At 40.7% G+C, this 21,447-nt stretch overlaps 1 protein-coding gene across 2 annotated transcripts in view; it reads left to right on the top strand.

Moving 5' to 3' along the window:
* The window catches only part of LOC106064240 (carnitine O-palmitoyltransferase 2, mitochondrial-like), a 79,151-nt gene extending 70,177 nt beyond the window's left edge, over nucleotides 1-8,974 (top strand). For both annotated transcript variants that reach the window (XM_056025664.1, XM_056025663.1), the window contains exon 15: nucleotides 7,929-8,974. In XM_056025664.1, coding sequence (XP_055881639.1) covers nucleotides 7,929-8,053 — 125 coding nt within the window. In that variant the 3' untranslated portion in view covers nucleotides 8,054-8,974. The remainder of the gene's footprint in view (nucleotides 1-7,928) is intronic.
* Nucleotides 8,975-21,447: the final 12,473 nt, after the last annotated feature.

Here is a 21,447-nt window from a genome sequence, read left to right as displayed (position 1 = left end):
ACACCTACAAAAATCAGGTGAGCCCACAGATTATACATATCAAACATACAAATATGGGGCACAACATGGCCTAAATTGTGCTGATGTGCCTAAACTCAAAACTCATACAAATATGTTACAAATAAATAAATTTAAATATCTATATAAATTATTACAACTTCTAATTTTTATCACTTATGATGAAGAGGCTAAAGAAACATTGTCTCTACATGTCATTATAAAAAGTTAAAAATTAACAAAGATTATTTTTATTGGCAATTTTTTGAAACATTCAAAGATATGTTTTTACATTAATTGCTATGAAGAACTGTGTTGGGTTGGCTAGTGTAACAACTGATGTAGCCTTTGAGAAAAAGTTTTTTAAAATAAATTAAAGAACAATATCCCAACCATAAACTCTAAATGGGAAAGTTTGTCCAAAGCTGCATTGAATAACTGATGCTATTGGCCCAATTTTCTCAATGATCAAACTTAGAGTTAGTTGTCTTAACCACAAGCATTTCCGATAAGTACTTAAAGATTTGAAACAAAACATTCTGACTCGTCTCGAGACATGACGTTAAACTGCGCTCCTCTTTCCTTAGCACTTTTGGAGCTCAAAAGTGCCCTACTTCTTTTCTATCATTGTGTCTGCCTCCTCTTTTCCTAAGTCTGCCTTCATTGATCATCACACTGTCTCCTTAACTTTAAATTCTCACTACGTCCTAGACCAGTCCGTTTGCTGTGGACTGCGACGGGTAAGGGGGGATAAAGAGATCCTGGTGTTTGAGTGGTGGCTATCTGAGGATAAACCACAACAACACAATACTTTGGCTCCAAGTTCCCCTAGACCTGAGACCCAGATGGCCCGCTCTGGGTCAACCGGCTGGTCATGCCGAGCTACCAGTATAGGTCGTCGACCTATGCTGGAGGGCGGTGGCTGGAGGGTCAATCAGGGAGCTGCTGTATCGGACACATGTCCGATGTAGCAGCTGACTGAGTATAGCACCTGTGTAGCCCTGGCGGGCTCATTCTGGACATCCGAATGGCCCGTCCCCTTGTTGGACTCGATGGCGGGTGGGGAGCACAGGTGCCGAATTAACCAAAATATATATGGACAAAAAAACACACACAAAACTACTTGCCCCAGACCTATGTCTGGGCAAGAAACGTCGAATTGACGATAAAAAAGAGGAGGTCCCAAAAAGCTGTGCCACCTGGCCATCATTTCTGGTGGTTAGATGCACAGAGGAGGGAAAAAGCCTGACAAAGTTGAGCCCTTTTATTATCTATAAGGGACTCAAGTCAGTAGTGGGAGAGCCCAAGAGTGTGTCTAAGCTACACAAAACAATGGAACTCCTTGTAGAAGTAGACAGCAAGACACACTCTGATGGGCTTTTAAGATGCAGAAGACTCTGTGATCTCCAAGTGGAAGTCATGCCACACAAGAGTCTGAACACCAGCAGAGGTGTAATCAGCTCTAGGGACCTACTGGAATGTTCCGAGAAGGAAATAGTGGAGGGCATTGAAGGAGTCACCCATGCCCGGCGCATTACCAGGCGCAGGGAGGGTGAGGAGGTCAAAACCGCCACTATTATCCTCACATTCGGAACTAGGACACCGCCAGAGTATGTGAAGGCAGGATACCTACGAGTTCCAGTGAGGCCCTACATACCTAACCCCATGAGGTGCTTCAAGTGCCAGGGTTATGGACACGGCGCGGCAGTCTGCAAGAGGAACACTGTGTGTGCCAGATGTGCTGGAGATGGTCATGAGGACAAGGGCTGCACAGCCCAGTTCAAATGCCCAAACTGTCAAGCTGGCCACTCAGCCTACTCCAAGGACTGCCCTGTGTGGAAACAGGAGGTTGCCGTGCAGGAGTACAAGGCAAGAAACGGATGTACCTTTAGCCAGGCGAAATCGGCTGTACTGGCCCTACCCAAGGGCCAATTCGGCTTGACAAAGACCCTACGCCCAGGCTGTTGCTAAGAAAGGAAGATCCATAGCCACACAGACGGACACATTGACCCCACCACCCCCTCCTCCTCCCCCAACTCAGAAGAAAACACCGCCAAAGAACACACCTCTGAAGAAACAAGAAAGCCCTGTTGTCATGCTAAAGAACAGGTTCTCTGTGCTCGCTGATGAGAGCATGGATACTGAGCAGCATGTCAAAACCAATACTCCGGGAGAACCCGGAGACATCATGTCTGACACAGGTTCTCCTCAGAGAACCCAGCCAGACACCCCAACCTCTACTGAGTTAGAGGTTGACCAACTCCCTAAGGGGAGAATTCAAAGCGGAGAGGATGCCCGAGGTGAGAGAGGAGGAAATAACCTCCGCTCTAACCAGAGGGATCTCCCCTCTCCAGAGAGAAAGACTTCCCCCAAAAGGGGGTTGTCCTCCTCTCCATCCAAACCCAAGAATAAAAATACCAAGGTCACTGGAATAAAGGGAAACCCCTCCGGGGGCCTCCCAAGGCCAAATAGCTCCAAGTAGGTCATCTAGAATAAGCCATGGATTCCAGAATTGTACAGTGGAATTGTAGAGGCCTCAAGGCCAATTACGAGGAAATGCAGCTACTGATGGACTCTGAGACTCCTGTAGCTGTATGCTTACAGGAAACATTTCTGAAAGATTGCATCAGCTTCTGAAGCTACCGTGCTTACACCAAGAATGTTGAGGATGCAGAGAGAGCATCAGGTGGAGTCTGTATCCTTGTGAAGGATAGCATCCCCCATGAGAGGGTAGAACTACAGACCACACTACAGGCCGTAGCAGCTAGGATAACCCTTCACAAGGTTATCACTTGCTGCAGCCTGTATCTACCACCAGGCGCTCCATTAAACCGAACAGACATGGAGGACCTATTGAAACAACTCCCCCGGCCTTATTTAATCCTTGGGGATTTCAATGCCCATAACACCATGTGGGGATCCAACAATACCGACACAAGAGGTCGTATGCTGGAGGATATCTTCCTCCAACATGATTTATGCATACTTAATGATGCATCAGCGACCTACTTGCACCCACGAACTGGATCATTCACATGCATTGACCTCACCGCATGCGTCCCCGGACTTCTGGACGATTTTAAATGGTCAGTTAGCAATGATCTACGGGGAAGTGATCACTTCCCAATCATCATTACTAACAATCTCCCTTCATTGGGACGACCTCAGCGGTGGAAACTGAATAAGGCCGATTGGGAACAATTCCAAAAAAGATGCTCTGAGGATATCACAGAAAATATCCTCAATGAACAGAACCCAGCTGATACCTTTGCTAGCAAGCTACTAAGTATAGCCAGGAAAGTTGTACCCCTAACCTCTGCAAATCCAAAACGGCCTAGCAAACCATGGTTTGATACAGCTTGCAAAAGTGCTATTGGTGATAGGAAAAAACGACTGGCTGCATTTATAAAGAATCCTTCCCAGGAAAACCTAAAGCTATTCAGGATAGCTAGAGCAAAGGCTAGACAAACCATACGGTCAGCCAAAAGGAATTCCTGGAGTAGTTTTGTCGGCAGTCTGGATGCCAAAACTTCTGCTAGAGCGGTTTGGAAGGCAGTAAGGCGAATCAAAGGGAAAGAATCAAATGCAATAGGGCATTTGAAAAACCAAGGACGAACTGTCACGTCCCTCAGAGAAATAGCTGACTGCCTTGCATCCTCAATAGCAGAAAAATCATCCACTGCACACTACACGCCAGAGTTCCAAAAAGTCAAAACCAGGGAGGAAAGACACCCCATTGATTTCAGGTCAGAGAACAATGAAGACTACAACAAACCGTTCTCGCTTGAGGAACTGAGGGAATCGCTGGACAAGTCACATGACACAGCGCCTGAAGAAGACGAAATCCATTACCAGTTCCTCAAGCACCTTCCCGAACCCTCATTGGCAGTCCTGCTAGGGGTCTATAACTGTGTGTGGCAAACAGGCGCTTTCCCAAACAGCTGGAGGAAAGCCACAGTTATACCGATACCTAAACCGGGAAGAGACGGCTCTGACCCAGCTAACTATCGACCAATAGCACTAACAAGCTGCATCTGCAAAACCATGGAAAGAATGATTAACAGTAGGCTGGTCTGGTACCTGGAAAGGAATAAAGTGATCTCAAACTACCAGTGCGGATTCCGGCAGGGGCGGACAACAACTGACCACCTGGTAAGGCTGGAAGCTTATATTAGAAATGCATTACTCAGAAGAGAACATCTAGTAGCTGTATTCTTCGATATAGAAAAGGCCTATGACACAACCTGGAAACATGGCATTCTACGTGACCTGGCGCTTATGGGGCTTAAGGGACACCTCCCCCGTTTTGTGGAGGAATTTCTGAAAGATCGAAAATTTCAGGTTCGAGTGGGCAACTCCGCTTCTGACACTCATGACCAGGAAATGGGTGTACCCCAGGGCAGCATTCTGTCAGTCACCCTGTTCAACATTAAAATAAATAGCATCATAAATGCGCTGTCCCCTGGCATAGAGTGCTCTTTGTATGTTGATGACTTTGTCATTCTTACTTATGGGAAAAACATGAACACCTTAGAAAGGAAATTACAGTTATGTTTAAACACAATTCAGGGTTGGGCAAACTATAATGGTTTCAAATTCTCAGACTCCAAAACAGTTAGTATGCATTTTTGTAATCTAAGGGGACTCCACCCAGACCCTGAACTATTTATACACAAAAAGAAGATCCCTGTCGTGAAAACTACAAAATTTTTAGGCCTCACCTTAGATTCCAAATTTAATTTTCTCCCCCACATTAAGGAACTTAAGAAGAAATGCCAAAAGTCATTAAACATACTAAGAGTACTCAGCCATACGGACTGGGGAGCTGACAGAGATACCTTGCTGCTGCTCTATCGGAGTCTAGTTCGATCCAAGCTAGACTACGGATCCATAATATATGGAGCAGCAAGGAAGTCGTACCTAAAATACTGGAACCAATACAAAATGCTGCCCTGCGTCTGTCTCGGCGCGTTTCGTACATCACCTATCCCAAGTCTCCATGTGGAGGCTGGAGAACTCCCCATGGATATAAGAATGAAAAAGCTTGCAATGCAGTATATAGTCAAGCTAAAATCCAACCCCACGAACCCTGCTTTTGACTCCATATTTAACCCCACAGAGGTAGAATTATACAATCGAAGGCCTAACGTCATACAGGCGTTGGGCCTTCGAATGAGAGAACCCATCCAAAATTTAACCCCACCCATTGACCAAATCTCTAAAATAGAAACCCCTCAGAATCCTCCTTGGCTAATGAATAAACCCAAATTAAATTTATCCCTCCTTAATTTCAAAAAAGAAAATACAGACCCAAGCATACTACAAGTCCACTTTAGGGAACTGCAGGAGAGCTACGGAGATTGTGGCACCATCTACACAGACGGATCCAAAATGGAGGGAAAGGTCGCGTGTGCCTGCTCCTTTCGGAACAAAACAATCTCCCGTAGACTCCCCGATGGCTGCTCCATCTTTACGGCCGAATTGCACGCAATATTGCTTGCACTTATGGCCGTAAAAGCATCAGAAAGGAGTAAATTTATAATCTGCTCCGACTCCAAATCTGCATTGCAAGCTTTGGGGCGGATGAAGACTGACATCCCATTGGTACATAAGAGCCTGAAGCTGTTGGACCTAATAACAGCCGACCGTAGGGATGTCACCTTCATCTGGGTCCCCTCCCATGTTGGCATTGAGGGAAACGAAGCCGCAGACAGAGAAGCAAAGAGAGCCCTAAATCATGCGGTGTCAGGAACCCTAATTCCCTACTCGGACCTGAGACAAAGTATTGCCTCTGCCACCTATCGAGAGTGGCAGAACCGATGGGAGGCTGAGACTCACAGTAAACTCAGGCAGATTGTGGCGGATGTCAGGTGGCGGCCCACATCTAAGGGTCTGACAAGGCGTGGTAGCACAACCATGTCCAGACTTAGGATTGGCCACACCTACATCACACACTCTTTTGTACTGAAGAGAGAGGAGCCCCCACTTTGCGAGTACTGTGACTCTCGCCTCACCGTGGAACATATCCTCGTTGATTGCCCCAGATACCAGGATGTCAGGGCGAAACATTTTAGAGCCACTAATCTAAAAACACTATTTAATAATGTCGACCCTGGGAAGGTACTGGGCTTTATTCGGGAAGTGGGACTATCTACGAAGATCTGATTTCTGAATTTGTGAACATGCACTATTTACATTAGATTTTTACCAAATATTTAAATTTTTACTACCTTTACTATTTTAACTGTGAATAGACCTTAATTTTAATTATATTACTGTATAGAATCTGGCCCTTGTTGTTTAGAGAGAGAGAGTAGTCCTTAAGGGACTGCAGGCACGACATGGCCTAAATTGTGCCGATGTGCCTCAAATCAACAACAAGCAAAGAGAGCCCTAAATCATGCGGTGTCAGGAACCCAAATTCCCTACTCGGACCTGAGACAAAGTATTGCCTCTGCCACCTATCGAGAGTGGCAGAACCGATGGGAGGCTGAGACTCACAGTAAACTCAGGCAGATTGTGGCGGATGTCAGGTGGCGGCCCACATCTAAGGGTCTGACAAGGCGTGGTAGCACAACCATGTCCAGACTTAGGAACCATGTCCAGACTTAGGATTGGCCACACCTACATCACGCACTCTTTTGTACTGAAGAGAGAGGAGCCCCCACTTTGCGAGTACTGTGACTCTCGCCTCACCGTGGAACATATCCTCGTTGATTGCCCCAGATACCAGGATGTCAGGGCGAAATATTTTAGAGCCACTAATCTAAAAACACTATTTAATAATGTCGACCCTGGGAAGGTACTGGGCTTTATTCGGGAAGTGGGGCTATCTACGAAGATCTGATTTCTGAATTTGTGAACATGCACTATTTACATTAGATTTTTACCAAATATTTAAATTTTTACTACCTTTACTATTTTAACTGTGAATAGACCTTGATTTTAATTATATGACTGTATAGAATCTGGCCCTTGTTGTTTAGAGAGAGAGTAGTCCTTAAGGGACTGCAGGCATGACATGGCCTAAATTGTGCCGATGTGCCTCAAATCAACAAATCAAATCAAATCAATCCACACTTAAAGTTGCTGCTAAACTTTCACATTATTTAGGTTGACATTCATCTGTGAACAAGTATTTTTTTTGTTTGAAAATAAAAAAGTGTAAGAATAAGTCGATGCTGACTGACTGTAATTTGACAGCAGTCACAAGGATAACAACTAGTAAGCTAGCTCCACAGTTCTGGAACATTATGCACAAGTGTAAACAGTTACATACTTCATATTAAATACAATATTAAATCAATTTGTGGTCAAATGTGATGTAAAAAGACAGAAGTGAAAAAAAAAAAAAAAATTTCGTAAAATTAGTTTCAGAAATTGCTAATTTTTTTTTTAATTCCTCAATTGGGAGTGTAAAAATGTTGTCTCACTCCAAATGTGTTTTTTTAACCAGCCTCCAATTTTATTGTTGAAGTACTTCACACTACTTGCCTGCTAATAGAGGTTCTCAATTACTTTTATGTTTTTATTTATATTGTACTTTTTATCATTGCTATGCTCTGTCGAAAGCTTTCTTGAATAAAGACATGAAAGAGAGTCTCTTGGTGTTTAAGATATTTCTCGCAGAGTATCCTAAGGTTTAGGGTTTGTTTTGTTGTGCTGCCACCTTGTCTGAAACACATTTGTTTGTCTAATATAATTTGTTTGTATAATATAATTTTGTCAACTATCAGTTTTAGTCTGATTAGTATAATTTTTAGCAAGACTTTGCTGGGATGCCTTATGATAATAATCACATTTTTTTAAAAAGTAAATTATCATTTTATGGGCTATCTATCCAATATTCACAATAAAATATTAATATTTGTTTCTTTAGAAAATGATCTAACTACTTGTAACTTATTTTGACATGCTCTACTTGTTTTCAGGCTATGGTGTTGAGGACACATTTCTAGGATTCAATGTGACAACATTTCCTGCTTGCAGTGCTCAAGATTTCATTGAGTGTTGTGAGAGAAGTTTAGATCAGATTTTAGAGATTATCAAAGGATAATTGTTATACTTGTTTTATACATGATGACATATTTTGTTGGCTAATGCTTATTTCTGTTGAAAATTGTGTGATTTTTTCTCCTCAAAATTCAATGTTTCTTTATTCACCCATTTTTTTTTATTTTTTGGACATAGCAAAAGATCATGTTTATCAGTTAATTTATTGAGAATTGATGAAAAGTATTTTTTAAATTATTTCTTTAATGGTAAATTATGTTTGTAGTATGAATGAGTTATTGTTATGTAGTATTTTTACAAGCATTTTAAAGTTTAAGGTAAATAAGACTTAATTAATCTATTGGCATTTGCTGAGTTGCAAAGGTATAATGCAATGCCTGCAGTCCTAGTGCAGTTCTCATAATGATCCTAACTCAAACTGTACATCTGGTTTACCCAATGACTTTGGATAAGGTAAGAAAGATTGCAAATATTCTTACCTGCACAATAAATTGGTGTTTTTTTTTTGTTAAACCACTTGAAAAAGTTTACAGTTAAATTATTTGAACTGAAGTTCTAAAATGTATTATGTACAAATTTGTACAAATGATCCTTCTTACCTAGTGCTATTAGAGCATGGAATGGGTTGCCAGAGTCAGCCAGGAAAACCAGTGACTTGGCAGAATTTAAGTCATTGATTAACATGCATGACTAAACGCCTATGATGTAATCATGTCCTTTTTTGAAGTAACGTCTGTATTTTATAAGATAAGATACTGCAATGCTATGTGTTGTAACATGTTGTTTCCTTCTTGCTATCTTTCAATCTCAATGTAATTCTCACATTACCATGATAATAATGCATCATTTATTTTAAAAGAGTTCTTGTTATACAGTCTGCCTTAGTGATTTTGGCTATATCCTAATTGTATTATTTTATTGTATGCCTTTACTTATATAATTAAAATTCATTGGGAAAATGTGATTTTCTTTTTTTTTCATATTGTATTGGTCGAGCAGTTAAACTTTGTCCACCCCCCCCCCCATCCCACACACCAAATAAAAAAAAAAAAGATTACTAACAAAATAACTGACAAGAAAATATTTTGCCTAAATTCTTTTTTTCTTTTTGTATGATTGCTACATTTTATTTCAAATGTCAGTCAGTAGTTAATGATTTTGTTTCACACTTTTTATTTCAGTTGGCATAGAGAAGAGTTCCTGTAGTAATTAAGCTTTGTCAGTCTATTTGGATATAGAAAATAGATTAAAATTTAATTTCATCAACACCTTTATCATGCTTCATAATGGTGCATCATATTCTTGGTCTTGCAATAGCGTTTTTTTTTTAAATAAGAGATGTATTTACGATTCACATACATTAGTACATGTTAGCCATATTTATAACTAAAAAGTAAATGATCCCTTTTAGAGCCTACGATCTATGGGGCAGTTAATAATTTGTCCCACGGTTAACAACGACAAAGCACTTTTGCTTTCCCGAAAGTGAAAAAGACGCTGTTAGTTTTGTGTGGCCTGTCTGTCTATCCATCCCGTTTAAATCTAAGAAACTAGAAGAGAAAATGAAAATCGGACATTATGATATTTTAGATCATTCAAAGTTCTGATGCAACGGCTACTTTTTTTCTTTCCCGAAAATCAACCATCTAATTTTTTAAATTATCAATGCAAGCAGATTTTTTTTTTTTAAATACACCACTTTTAAATGAAAAACTTCAGGGGAGGTAAGTGTTTTAAAGAGGACACAGACATCTTCATTCATTAATAAATCAAGCTTCATTCATAGATTCGCGCATTGATAAAAAAAAATTGCAACTAAGGTCACAATGGAAAACGTATCAATGGATCATTATAACATAGATTTTCCATTTATTAACTAACTAACTCATGGAATAGCCTAGAATACTGATTCAAATGTTTTTTTAAATAATTTTAATACGAACTTCGTTTTAGTTGAAAGTTTATGTATATTTAAACTACTTGAATAGCGCGTAGTTTTGACATATCTTCATGATACACTTGACAACAATCTAAATTGGACTTCATAGAGGCCAGATGTAGATCTAGATTTTTATTTAAACATATTAAACAATTTGAACAAAATGTATGCCTACATCTATAAATTATTTAAGACATAGTTTATCTTCTTACAGTATAGGGGTGCAGACTTATTTCTGTAAACAGTAGTATCACATTAAGAAGTGAATGTGATGCGAACAGCATAGTGCATTATTATTCAATAGTAGGGGAAGGTGGGGTTAGTTGTCACAGTTTTCAGATTTTGATGTTTTAAATATATTTAAAATTCATTGATTCTCACCAAACTTAACATTAAACTTAACTTAAACATTCAGACAACAATTAGAGTAAATGAAATAAACTTTATCTCTTTATTTATCAAAGTTATACAACAAAAAAGTGGCTGGGTTGAGGTTGTGACAATTTGCCCCACACCGGGGTAAGTTGACACAGGCATGGGGTAAAATGTCACACATTTAAAAAATCACCATATCTTTCTATGTCTAAAAGAAATAGCATATTAAGTCAAGACTTTGTTCTTGTAGTAGTTTCCTTGACTGGCCGTCGTGAAAGAATGATATATATATGTGGAGGTTCTGAAAAGTTTTTGACCTAACAAGAAAAGCTGCAGGTTTTTCTTCAAAATAATGTTTATTTTTTTCTATATAATATTTGTAAACTATCTGTTCACTTCTTCCAGCAATGCACCCACTTCCAACCTATCTAAATAGTAGGACTAGGTAACTTCTTTTCTAAAATAAATGTTGCGTTCGGAGGACATCTTTTCTGTATGTTGATGCTGGCATAACCTTTGTAAACAGCAATATTTAAAGAGAAAGTCGCTTAATACTATTTAGGTATCTATTTAGGTATCACCATAAAAAGGAATCAATAAAACAAATAATTATTAATAAACAAATATTAATATTAAAATTTGTTTTCAAAATGCTTAATCTTCATTGGGGCAAGTTGTCACAACTGTGACAAATTACCCCAACATGTGTGACAACTTGCCCCACAACAATTTTCAGAACATTTATTTTAATAACATTTTATTGGGTCGAGCTCTAAGAAAAAAACTAATTTCAATGTGTAACTAATACACAGAGATATGAAACAGTGTAATGTTAGACAATCATCTCAAAATTATAAGTGTTTTTCAACAAAATTACACAAAAATAAAATACCACTTTCCGAACAGTCAAAAACAATGAATCATGATAATTTTAAAATGCGAAAAGGTATCGACTTCATTTTATAACTATTTGTAAATGTTTCCGTAAACATCTCAACTGTAGTTTCACATTTTTTATAGCGCATCACATTATATCGATATAGTGTTTGTGACAACTTACCCTTGTGACATTTCACCCCACCTTCCCCTATAGTAGGACTACTAGATCTAATCCTGATCATAATATTGGCCTAACTCTAGGTCTAGTAATTTTAAGATTTAAAGTCATACGAATTCTATTCTAGATCTAGATTATAGGCCTATATCTAGATTCTAGGTGTAGTCTAGATTCTAGATATAGATCTAGATTTTGATCTGTCTACATTTGAGATCGAGACCTAGTCTAGATTCTAGATCTATACCTAAACATCTAGACTACATCTAGAACTAGTCTAGAAATCTAGTCTAGCTCTAGATATATTCTAGAGCTTGGTCTAGACCTATTTTAAAGTAGATTATGATCAGGATTAGTAGGCCTACTAGTGGGTAATAGTGCTGTTACGGCCGTAGCGCAGCATGGTGCGAATGGGAAAAAAGGTGCCAATTTGGGTATTTAATGGAAGGGATGTTAAAAACAGGAAGGAGATTGACAGTTTGGGAGATGAAATGTTCATGTTTAGGTAACTTGTTATAATATTAAAGTATTTCTAGAGTAACACCTGAGAGTGTCTTATTATTTTGAAGAGTCTTGAACTGTAACAAGTGGCGCCCTACGTAAAAGGCAAGACCTGCTTTATATCTGTATCAAATTCCTGTCTACTGAGGTATTACTATTACTACAAAGTGTAAGAAAATTTCTAGATCATCGAAATCATTTGCATCAGAGGTACCGTCAAAGATTTGCATGAATCAGAATCGTCCCGAGACATGACGTTAAACTGCGCTCCTCTTTCCTTAGCTCAAAAGTGCCCTACTTCTTTTCTATCATTGTGTCTGCCTCCTCTTTTCCTAAGTCTGCCTTCATTGATCATCACTCTGTCTCCTTAACTTTAAATTCTCACTACGTCCTAGACCAGTCCGTTTGCCGTGGACTGCGACGGGTAAGGGGGGATAAAGAGATCCTGGTGTTTGAGTGGTGGCTATCTGAGGATAAACCACAACAACACAATACTTTGGCTCCAAGTTCCCCTAGACCTGAGACCCAGATGGCCCGCTCTGAGTCAACCGGCTGGTCATGCCGAGCTACCAGCATAGGTCGTCGACCTATGCTGGAGGGCGGTGGCTGGAGGGTCAATCAGGGAGCTGCTGTATCGGACACATGTCCGATGTAGCAGCTGACTGAGTATAGCACCTGTGTAGCCCTGGCGGGCCCATTCTGGACATCCGAATGGCCCGTCCCCTTGTTGGACTCGATGGCGGGTGGGGAGCACAGGTGCCGAATTAACCAAAATATATATGGACAAAAAAACACACACAAAACTACTTGCCCCAGACCTATGTCTGGGCAAGAAACGTCGAATTGACGATAAAAAAGAGGAGGTCCCAAAAAGCTGTGCCACCTGGCCATCATTTCTGGTGGTTAGATGCACAGAGGAGGGAAAAAGCCTGACAAAGTTGAGCCCTTTTATTATCTATAAGGGACTCAAGTCAGTAGTGGGAGAGCCCAAGAGTGTGTCTAAGCTACACAAAACAATGGAACTCCTTGTAGAAGTAGACAGCAAGACACACTCTGATGGGCTTTTAAGATGCAGAAGACTCTGTGATCTCCAAGTGGAAGTCATGCCACACAAGAGTCTGAACACCAGCAGAGGTGTAATCAGCTCTAGGGACCTACTGGAATGTTCCGAGAAGGAAATAGTGGAGGGCATTGAAGGAGTCACCCATGCCCGGCGCATTACCAGGCGCAGGGAGGGTGAGGAGATCAAAACCGCCACTATTATCCTCACATTCGGAACTAGGACACCGCCAGAGTATGTGAAGGCAGGATACCTACGAGTTCCAGTGAGGCCCTACATACCTAACCCCATGAGGTGCTTCAAGTGCCAGGGTTATGGACACGGCGCGGCAGTCTGCAAGAGGAACACTGTGTGTGCCAGATGTGCTGGAGAGGGTCATGAGGACAAGGGCTGCACAGCCCAGTTCAAATGCCCAAACTGTCAAGCTGGCCACTCAGCCTACTCCAAGGACTGCCCTGTGTGGAAACAGGAGGTTGCCGTGCAGGAGTACAAGGCAAGAAACGGATGTACCTTTAGCCAGGCGAAATCGGCTGTACTGGCCCTACCCAAGGGCCAATTCGGCTTGACAAAGACCTACGCCCAGGCTGTTGCTAAGAAAGGAAGATCCATAGCCACACAGACGGACACATTGACCCCACCACCCCCTCCTCCTCCCCCAACTCAGAAGAAAACACCGCCAAAGAACACACCTCTGAAGAAACAATAAAGCCCTGTTGTCATGCTAAAGAACAGGTTCTCTGTGCTCGCTGATGAGAGCATGGAGACTGAGCAGCATGTCAAAACCAATACTCCGGGAGAACCCGGAGACATCATGTCTGACACAGGTTCTCCTCAGAGAACCCAGCCAGACACCCCAACCTCTACCGAGTTAGAGGTTGACCAACTCCCTAAGGGGAGAAATCAAAGCGGAGAGGATGCCCGAGGTGAGAGAGGAGGAAATAACCTCCGCTCTAACCAGAGGAATCTCCCCTCTCCAGAGAGAAAGACTTCCCCCAAAAGGGGGTTGTCCTCCTCTCCATCCAAACCCAAGAATAAAAATACCAAGGTCACTGGAATAAAGGGAAACCCCTCCGGGGGCCTCCCAAGGCCAAATAGCTCCAAGTAGGTCATCTAGAATAAGCCATGGATTCCAGAATTGTACAGTGGAATTGTAGAGGCCTCAAGGCCAATTACGAGGAAATGCAGCTACTGATGGACTCTGAGACTCCTGTAGCTGTCTGCTTACAGGAAACATTTCTGAAAGATTGCATCAGCTTCCGAAGCTACCGTGCTTACACCAAGAATGTTGAGGATGCAGAGAGAGCATCAGGTGGACTCTGTATCCTTGTGAAGGATAGCATCCCCCATGTGAGGGTAGAACTACAAACCACACTCCAGGCCGTAGCAGCTAGGATAACCCTTCACAAGGTTATCACTTGCTGCAGCCTGTATCTACCACCAGGCGCTCCATTAAACCGAACAGACATGGAGGAACTATTGAAACAACTCCCCCGGCCTTATTTAATCCTTGGGGATTTCAATGCCCATAACACCATGTGGGGATCCAACAATACCGACACAAGAGGTCGTATGCTGGAGGATATCTTCCTCCAACATGATTTATGCATACTTAATGATGCATCACAGACCTACTTGCACCCAGGAACTGGATCATTCACATGCATTGACCTCACCGTATGCGTCCCCGGACTTCTGGACGATTTTAAATGGTCAGTTAGCAATGATCTACGGGGAAGTGATCACTTCCCAATCATCATTACTAACAATCTCCCTTCACTGGGACGACCTCAGCGGTGGAAACTGAATAAGGCCGATTGGGAACAATTCCAAAAAAGATGCTCTGAGGATATCACAGAAAATATCCTCCATGAACAGAACCATGCTGATACCTTTGCTAGCAAGCTACTAAGTATAGCCAGGAAAGTTGTACCCCTAACCTCTGCAAATCCAAAACGGCCTAGCAAACCATGGTTTGATACAGCTTGCAAAAGTGCTATTGGTGCTATCCATTACCATTTCCTCAAGCACCTTCCTGAACCCTCATTGGCAGTCCTGCTAGGGGTCTATAACTGTGTTTGGCAAACAGGCGCTTTCCCAAACAGCTGGAGGAAAGCCACAGTTATACCGATACCTAAACCGGGAAGAGACGGCTCTGACCCAGCTAACTATAGACCAATAGCACTAACAAGCTGCATCTGCAAAACCATGGAAAGAATGATTAACAGTAGGCTGGTCTGGTACCTGGAAAGGAATAAAGTGATCTCAAACTACCAGTGCGGATTCCGGCAGGGGCGGACAACAACTGACCACCTGGTAAGGCTGGAAGCTTATATTAGAAATGCATTACTCAGAAGAGAACATCTAGTAGCTGTATTCTTCGATATAGAAAAGGCCTATGACACAACCTGGAAACATGGCATTCTACGTGACATGGCGCTTATAGGGCTTAAGGGACACCTCCCCCGTTTTGTGGAGGAATTCCTGAAAGATCGAAAATGTCAGGTCCGAGTGGGCAACTCCGCTTCTGACACTCATGACCAGGAAATGGGTGTACCCCAGGGCAGCATTCTGTCAGTCACCCTGTTCAACATTAAAATAAATAGCATCATAAATGCGCTGTCCCCTGGCATAGAGTGCTCTTTGTATGTTGATGACTTTGTCATTCTTACTTATGGGAAAAACATGAACAACTTAGAAAGGAAATTACAGTTATGTTTAAACAAAATTCAGGGTTGGGCAAACTATAATGGTTTCAAATTCTCAGACTCCAAAACAGTTAGTATGCATTTTTGTAATCTAAGGGGACTCCACCCAGACCCTGAACTATTTATACACAAAAAGAAGATCCCTGTCGTGAAAACTACAAAATTTTTAGGCCTCACCTTAGATTCCAAATTTAATTTTCTCCCCCACATTAAGGAACTTAAGAAGAAATGCCAAAAGTCATTAAACATACTAAGAGTACTCAGCCATACGGACTGGGGAGCTGACAGAGATACCTTGCTGCTGCTCTATCGGAGTCTAATTCGATCCAAGCTAGACTACGGATCCATAATATATGGAGCAGCAAGGAAGTCGTACCTAAAAATACTGGAACCAATACAAAATGCTGCCCTGCGTCTCTGTCTCGGCGCGTTTCGTACATCACCTATCCCAAGTCTTCATGTGGAGGCTGGAGAACTCCCCATGGATATAAGAATGAAAAAGCTTGCAATGCAGTATATAGTCAAGCTAAAATCCAACCCCACAAACCCATCTTTCGACTCCATATTTAACCCCACAGAGGTAGAATTATACAATCGAAGGCCTAACATCATACAGCCGTTGGGCCTTCGATTGAGAGAACCCATCCAAAATTTAACCCCACCCATTGACCAAATCTCTAAAATAGAAACCCCTCAGAATCCTCCTTGGCTAATGAATAAACCCAAATTAAATTTATCCCTCCTTAATTTCAAAAAAGAAAATACAGACCCAAGCATACTACAAGTCCACTTTAGGGAACTGCAGGAGAGCTACGGAGATTGTGGCACCATCTACACAGACGGATCCAAAATGGAGGGAAAGGTCGCGTGTGCCTGCTCCTTTCGGAACAAAACAATCTCCCGTAGACTCCCCGATGGCTGCTCCATCTTTACGGCCGAATTGCACGCAATATTGCTTGCACTTATGGCCGTAAAAGCATCAGAAAGGAGTAAATTTATAATCTGCTCCGACTCCAAATCTGCATTGCAAGCTTTGGGGCGGATGAAGACTGACATCCCATTGGTACATAAGAGCCTGAAGCTGTTGGACCAAATAACAGCCGACCGTAGGCATGTCACCTTCATCTGGGTCCCCTCCCATGTTGGCATTGAGGGAAACGAAGCCGCAGACAGAGAAGCAAAGAGAGCCCTAAATCATGCGGTGTCAGGAACCCTAATTCCCTACTCGGACCTGAGACAAAGTATTGCCTCTGCCACTTATCGAGAGTGGCAGAACCGATGGGAGGCTGAGACTCACAGTAAACTCAGGCAGATTGTGGCGGATGTCAGGTGGCGGCCCACATCTAAGGGTCTGACAAGGCGTGGTAGCACAACCATGTCCAGACTTAGGATTGGCCACACCTACATTACGCACTCTTTTGTACTGAAGAGAGAGGAGCCCCCACTTTGCGAGTACTGTGACTCTCGCCTCACCGTGGAACATATCCTCGTTGATTGCCCCAGATACCAGGATGTCAGGGCGAAATATTTTAGAGCCACTAATCTAAAAACACTATTTAATAATGTCGACCCTGGGAAGGTACTGGGCTTTATTCGGGAAGTGGGGCTATCTACGAAGATGTGATTTCTGAATTTATGAACATGCACTATTTACATTAGATTTTTACCAAATATTTAAATTTTTACTACCTTTACTATTTTAACTGTGAATAGACCTTGATTTTAATTATATGACTGTATAGAATCTGTCCCTTGTTGTTTAGAGAGAGAGTAGTCCTTAAGGGACTGCAGGCAGGACATGGCCTAAATTGTGCCGATGTGCCTCAAATCAAAAATCAAATCAAATCTTGAACATGTTTGGGATCCAGCAAAGGTTTACAACCTCGTATTATCCACAGAGCACTTGTGAACGTTTCAATGTCAATCTAAATAAAGCATTATTTAAAGTAGTGGACGATAAACCCAAAGAGTGGGATATGGCAATACCGTCAATACTATTTGCATACAGGGAGAGTCGTAATGAAACCACAGGGTTTTTTACCATTTCAATTGATTTATGGAGGAAATCCACGAGGTCCAATGACAATATTGGACGATTTGATAATTTCACATGATCATGTAGTAACTAATGACAGTTACGATATTGTGACAGAAATTAGAAATCAGGTTATAAAGGCATGTGAAGAAGCGGATAGACAGGTGCTAGAGAGAAATGAATTAACACGTTCCGGAGTGAATGAACATAGAAAAATGACGGAATTAGAGGCAGGACAAGATGTTTTGGTCTTACATAAGGATAACAATAATGCTTTGGGCACAAATTGACTGGGACCATACAAAGTAGCAAGGAAAATTAGCGATATGGACTATGAAATAGACATTGATTCGATGTTAAAAATATTTCATGTGGATTTGTTAAACGAGTTTAGACCAAGACAAAGAAGTGAAGAAAGAGGTAAATAGGAGTTGATGGTAATGGCTGCCTGTGTGACGGAAGAAATGGAGACAGAGGAAAAGTTTAGATCAATAGAGACAGTGGCAACAGAAAGTAGGCAAACATGGAAGGATGTCGCGGTGAATGGAGTTTCTCTTGAAAGAGCTAAAGAAATCAAGGCACTAATTGAGGATTATAAGAATATTTTTACAGATTTACCCGGAAAAACAAGTATTATAGAACATGATATCAAGTTAACTGGCAAAGTTCCAAATAAACTGCAACAATATACGATTCCATTACACCATAGAGAAGCAATACAGAAGGAAGTTAATGAGCTACTAACACTTGGAGTGATAGAACCATCTAGTTCACCATGGGCTGCACCAGTTGTGCTTGTTAAATAAAATTGTGGCAACTTAAGATTGTGTGTGGATTATCGACAGTTGAATAAAGTCACAGAATTTAATCTATTTCCAATGCCACAAGCAGAAGAAATGTTGACTAAGCTAAAAAAATGCAAAGATTTTTAGCACGTTGGATCTGTCTAGAGGATACTGGCAAGTACCTCTGAAACAAGAAGCTAAACCATTATCGGCATTTAAGACACCTTCTGGCATATATCAATGGAATGTGATGAGCTTTGGCTTAGTCAATGCTCCAGCCACGTTTAACAGAATAATGGCCAAATTATTCAACCATTGAAGAGACAAAATTTGTTATTTAGATGATATATGCATTTTCAGTAAGCAATGGGATGAGCATATACAAAGCCTTTGAGAGGTTTTTAAAATTATCAAAGAAAACAATTTAACATTGAAACCAACAAAGATAAAAATTGGTCTCAGTGAAATTTCATTTTGGGGTATAAGATTAAAAATGAGTACATTACACCACTGGGAGAAACAGTATAAAAATATTGGACATTAAGGTACCAAAGTAAATTAGAAGCCTTCTGTGTCTATGCAACTTTTATAGAAAATGTATCCCAAATGTTTCTGAAATAATTGAACCGCTAACAAATCTGACAAAAAAAAAAGGAATAATTGAATCGCTAACAAATCTGACAAAAAAAAAAGGAAAACCTAATAGTGTGTGGATGGAAGGAAGAATGTCAAGAAGCACTGGACATAATTAAAACTTTCTTTTCTGGGGCACCGATTTTGAAATTACCTGACAATACTAAGGAATTTATTTTGGCAACAGATGCATCAGCCATTGCAATAGGAGGCTGTCTAATGCAAAAAATGGAATGGTGTCCCACATCCTGTTTTATATGTGAGTAGGAAACTGACAGCCGCGGAGTTGTAGTATGCCACCATTGAAAAGGAAGGACTAGCCATTGTATGGTGCATAATAAAATAGGGGTTCTATCTAGTGGGATCACGCTCCCTTGGCCTTCATTAATACAAATAAATTAGGTAACAACAGAATAGCCAGGTGGGCATTGCAACTTATGGATTATAACTTTGAGGTCAGGACAATACCTCGGAAAGACAATGTGATAGCTGACACATTATCACGGTGTACCTAAGGAGGAAAAGAAATGGAAGTAAGGAAAGGAGCTAGGGCACGGCAACTTTGTTACAATTGGTTATTCAAAAGATTAATGTCAGTAAAATCACTTTGGTGAGAACACAATGAATAGCAGTGTCATGAATAGACATGTATAACAGATTGGAATATTTTGTATATGTATACGTATATGTATATTGGTGTAAGTTAGGGTAATCGAAGACTGTATGGATTAACGAAGCTTCGTTACATGCGTGAGGTGTCGAGATATTAATATATGTTGTTATATTGAGAATTTGATGGGAACCATTGATAGAAATTTTAAATATATTATTATAGTTACATAGTTAATTATAGTTTATAATTATGAATTATGAGATTAACTCTGATTGGTTCGTTGAGGAAGTTTGGGCATTGTATATTGGGATGGATGCAAGTAATTTTGAACCTAAAATAATAATGAAGGGAATGGTGATATGTAATTATGCTGTTGAATGTTTTGTTGTTGGTGTTTTTTACCTGGTTTAACCGAAGGAGAATTAATGAAGATAATATAATTATATTGTACCGTGGTTTACAATTATTTTTTATATTTAAAGGACGTTCGATGTTCATCAAACCTGGCAAACAAGGGGGGTGTTACGGTCGAAGCGCACGCAGCATGGTGCGAATGGGAAAAAAGGTGCGAATTTGGGTATTGAATGGGAGGGATGTTAAAAACAAGAAGCCGGAAGGAGATTGACAGGATGGGAGATGAAATGTTCATGTTTATGTAACTTGTTATAATATTAAAGTATTTCTAGAGTAAAACCTGAAAGTGTCTTAATATTTTGAAGAGTCTTGTGTCGTAACAAGTGCACTATGCTGTTCGCAAGGGAAACCGGTAACTTGTGCGGGCTAATTTTTTTTTAAATGTCCTATCCCATCTAATCCAATATAATATATATTAATCGACATTGTTGGGGAGAGGTAGGCTACGTATCTGGGAGCAGTAGCGTCACTAGGGAGGGGGTGCGGTCGCACGGGTGAAAACCTTTTGGGGATGGCGACCAAGTTGAAAAAATTATATCTTGGCAAAAGCAGACACAGCGGAAAAGTTAATTATATTAAAATTTGTAGATCTATGCCCAAACATGCCTAGACACGTATAGAAGGTAGTTAAAGATTAAATATAAAAGCACAACGTTATACCGCTTCTGTCTTAAAGTAAAACAAAAGAAACCTGTTCATGTGATTGTGAGCAGGTCAGGCAGGCGCGAGTGGGAGGACCTATTCTCTGCTGCTCAACATTAAAATTTACCAGTAGGCAGATGTTTGCGCTACTGGGTGGGCTCAATCTGTGCACCTCGGTATGGTGACCAAGGGGCTAGAGTCACCTAAGTAACCAGACAACTAACTATACTAACTTAACTAAATGAAAACAAGATAACAAACTTTAGTTTACGATAAATAAAACTTTATTTACATACAAAAATAAATCAATAATAAAATATAATATATACACTAACTTGACTAATCACCACTACTGAACCCATCAACTAACTAAAACCCTCTAAATCTACACTACTACAAACACTAACAACTAACCAAACCAACTATCTAACTAAATCACCACAACTACTACCCTAGACCTAGATCTACACAAACACACCACAATAAACTAGTCTAGATCTACAACATTCTACTACTATAATCAACCCATAACACTAAAACAAGAACATCTAGTATTCACTAAGAACAGAAACAGACTATAACTTATAACTAAACCACTAATAAGCCAACACTACAGAAACAAAATATCACTAGCTTCCCTAGAATTAGATCTAGAATAGATCTACAGAAACAATAGCAAAA

The sequence above is a fragment of the Biomphalaria glabrata genome, chromosome 4 (assembly GCF_947242115.1).
Source record: "Biomphalaria glabrata chromosome 4, xgBioGlab47.1, whole genome shotgun sequence".
Classification (NCBI taxonomy): domain Eukaryota; kingdom Metazoa; phylum Mollusca; class Gastropoda; family Planorbidae; genus Biomphalaria; species Biomphalaria glabrata.
Note: the sequence above shows the minus strand (reverse complement) of the source record. Positions and strands in the feature narration are given on the sequence as shown.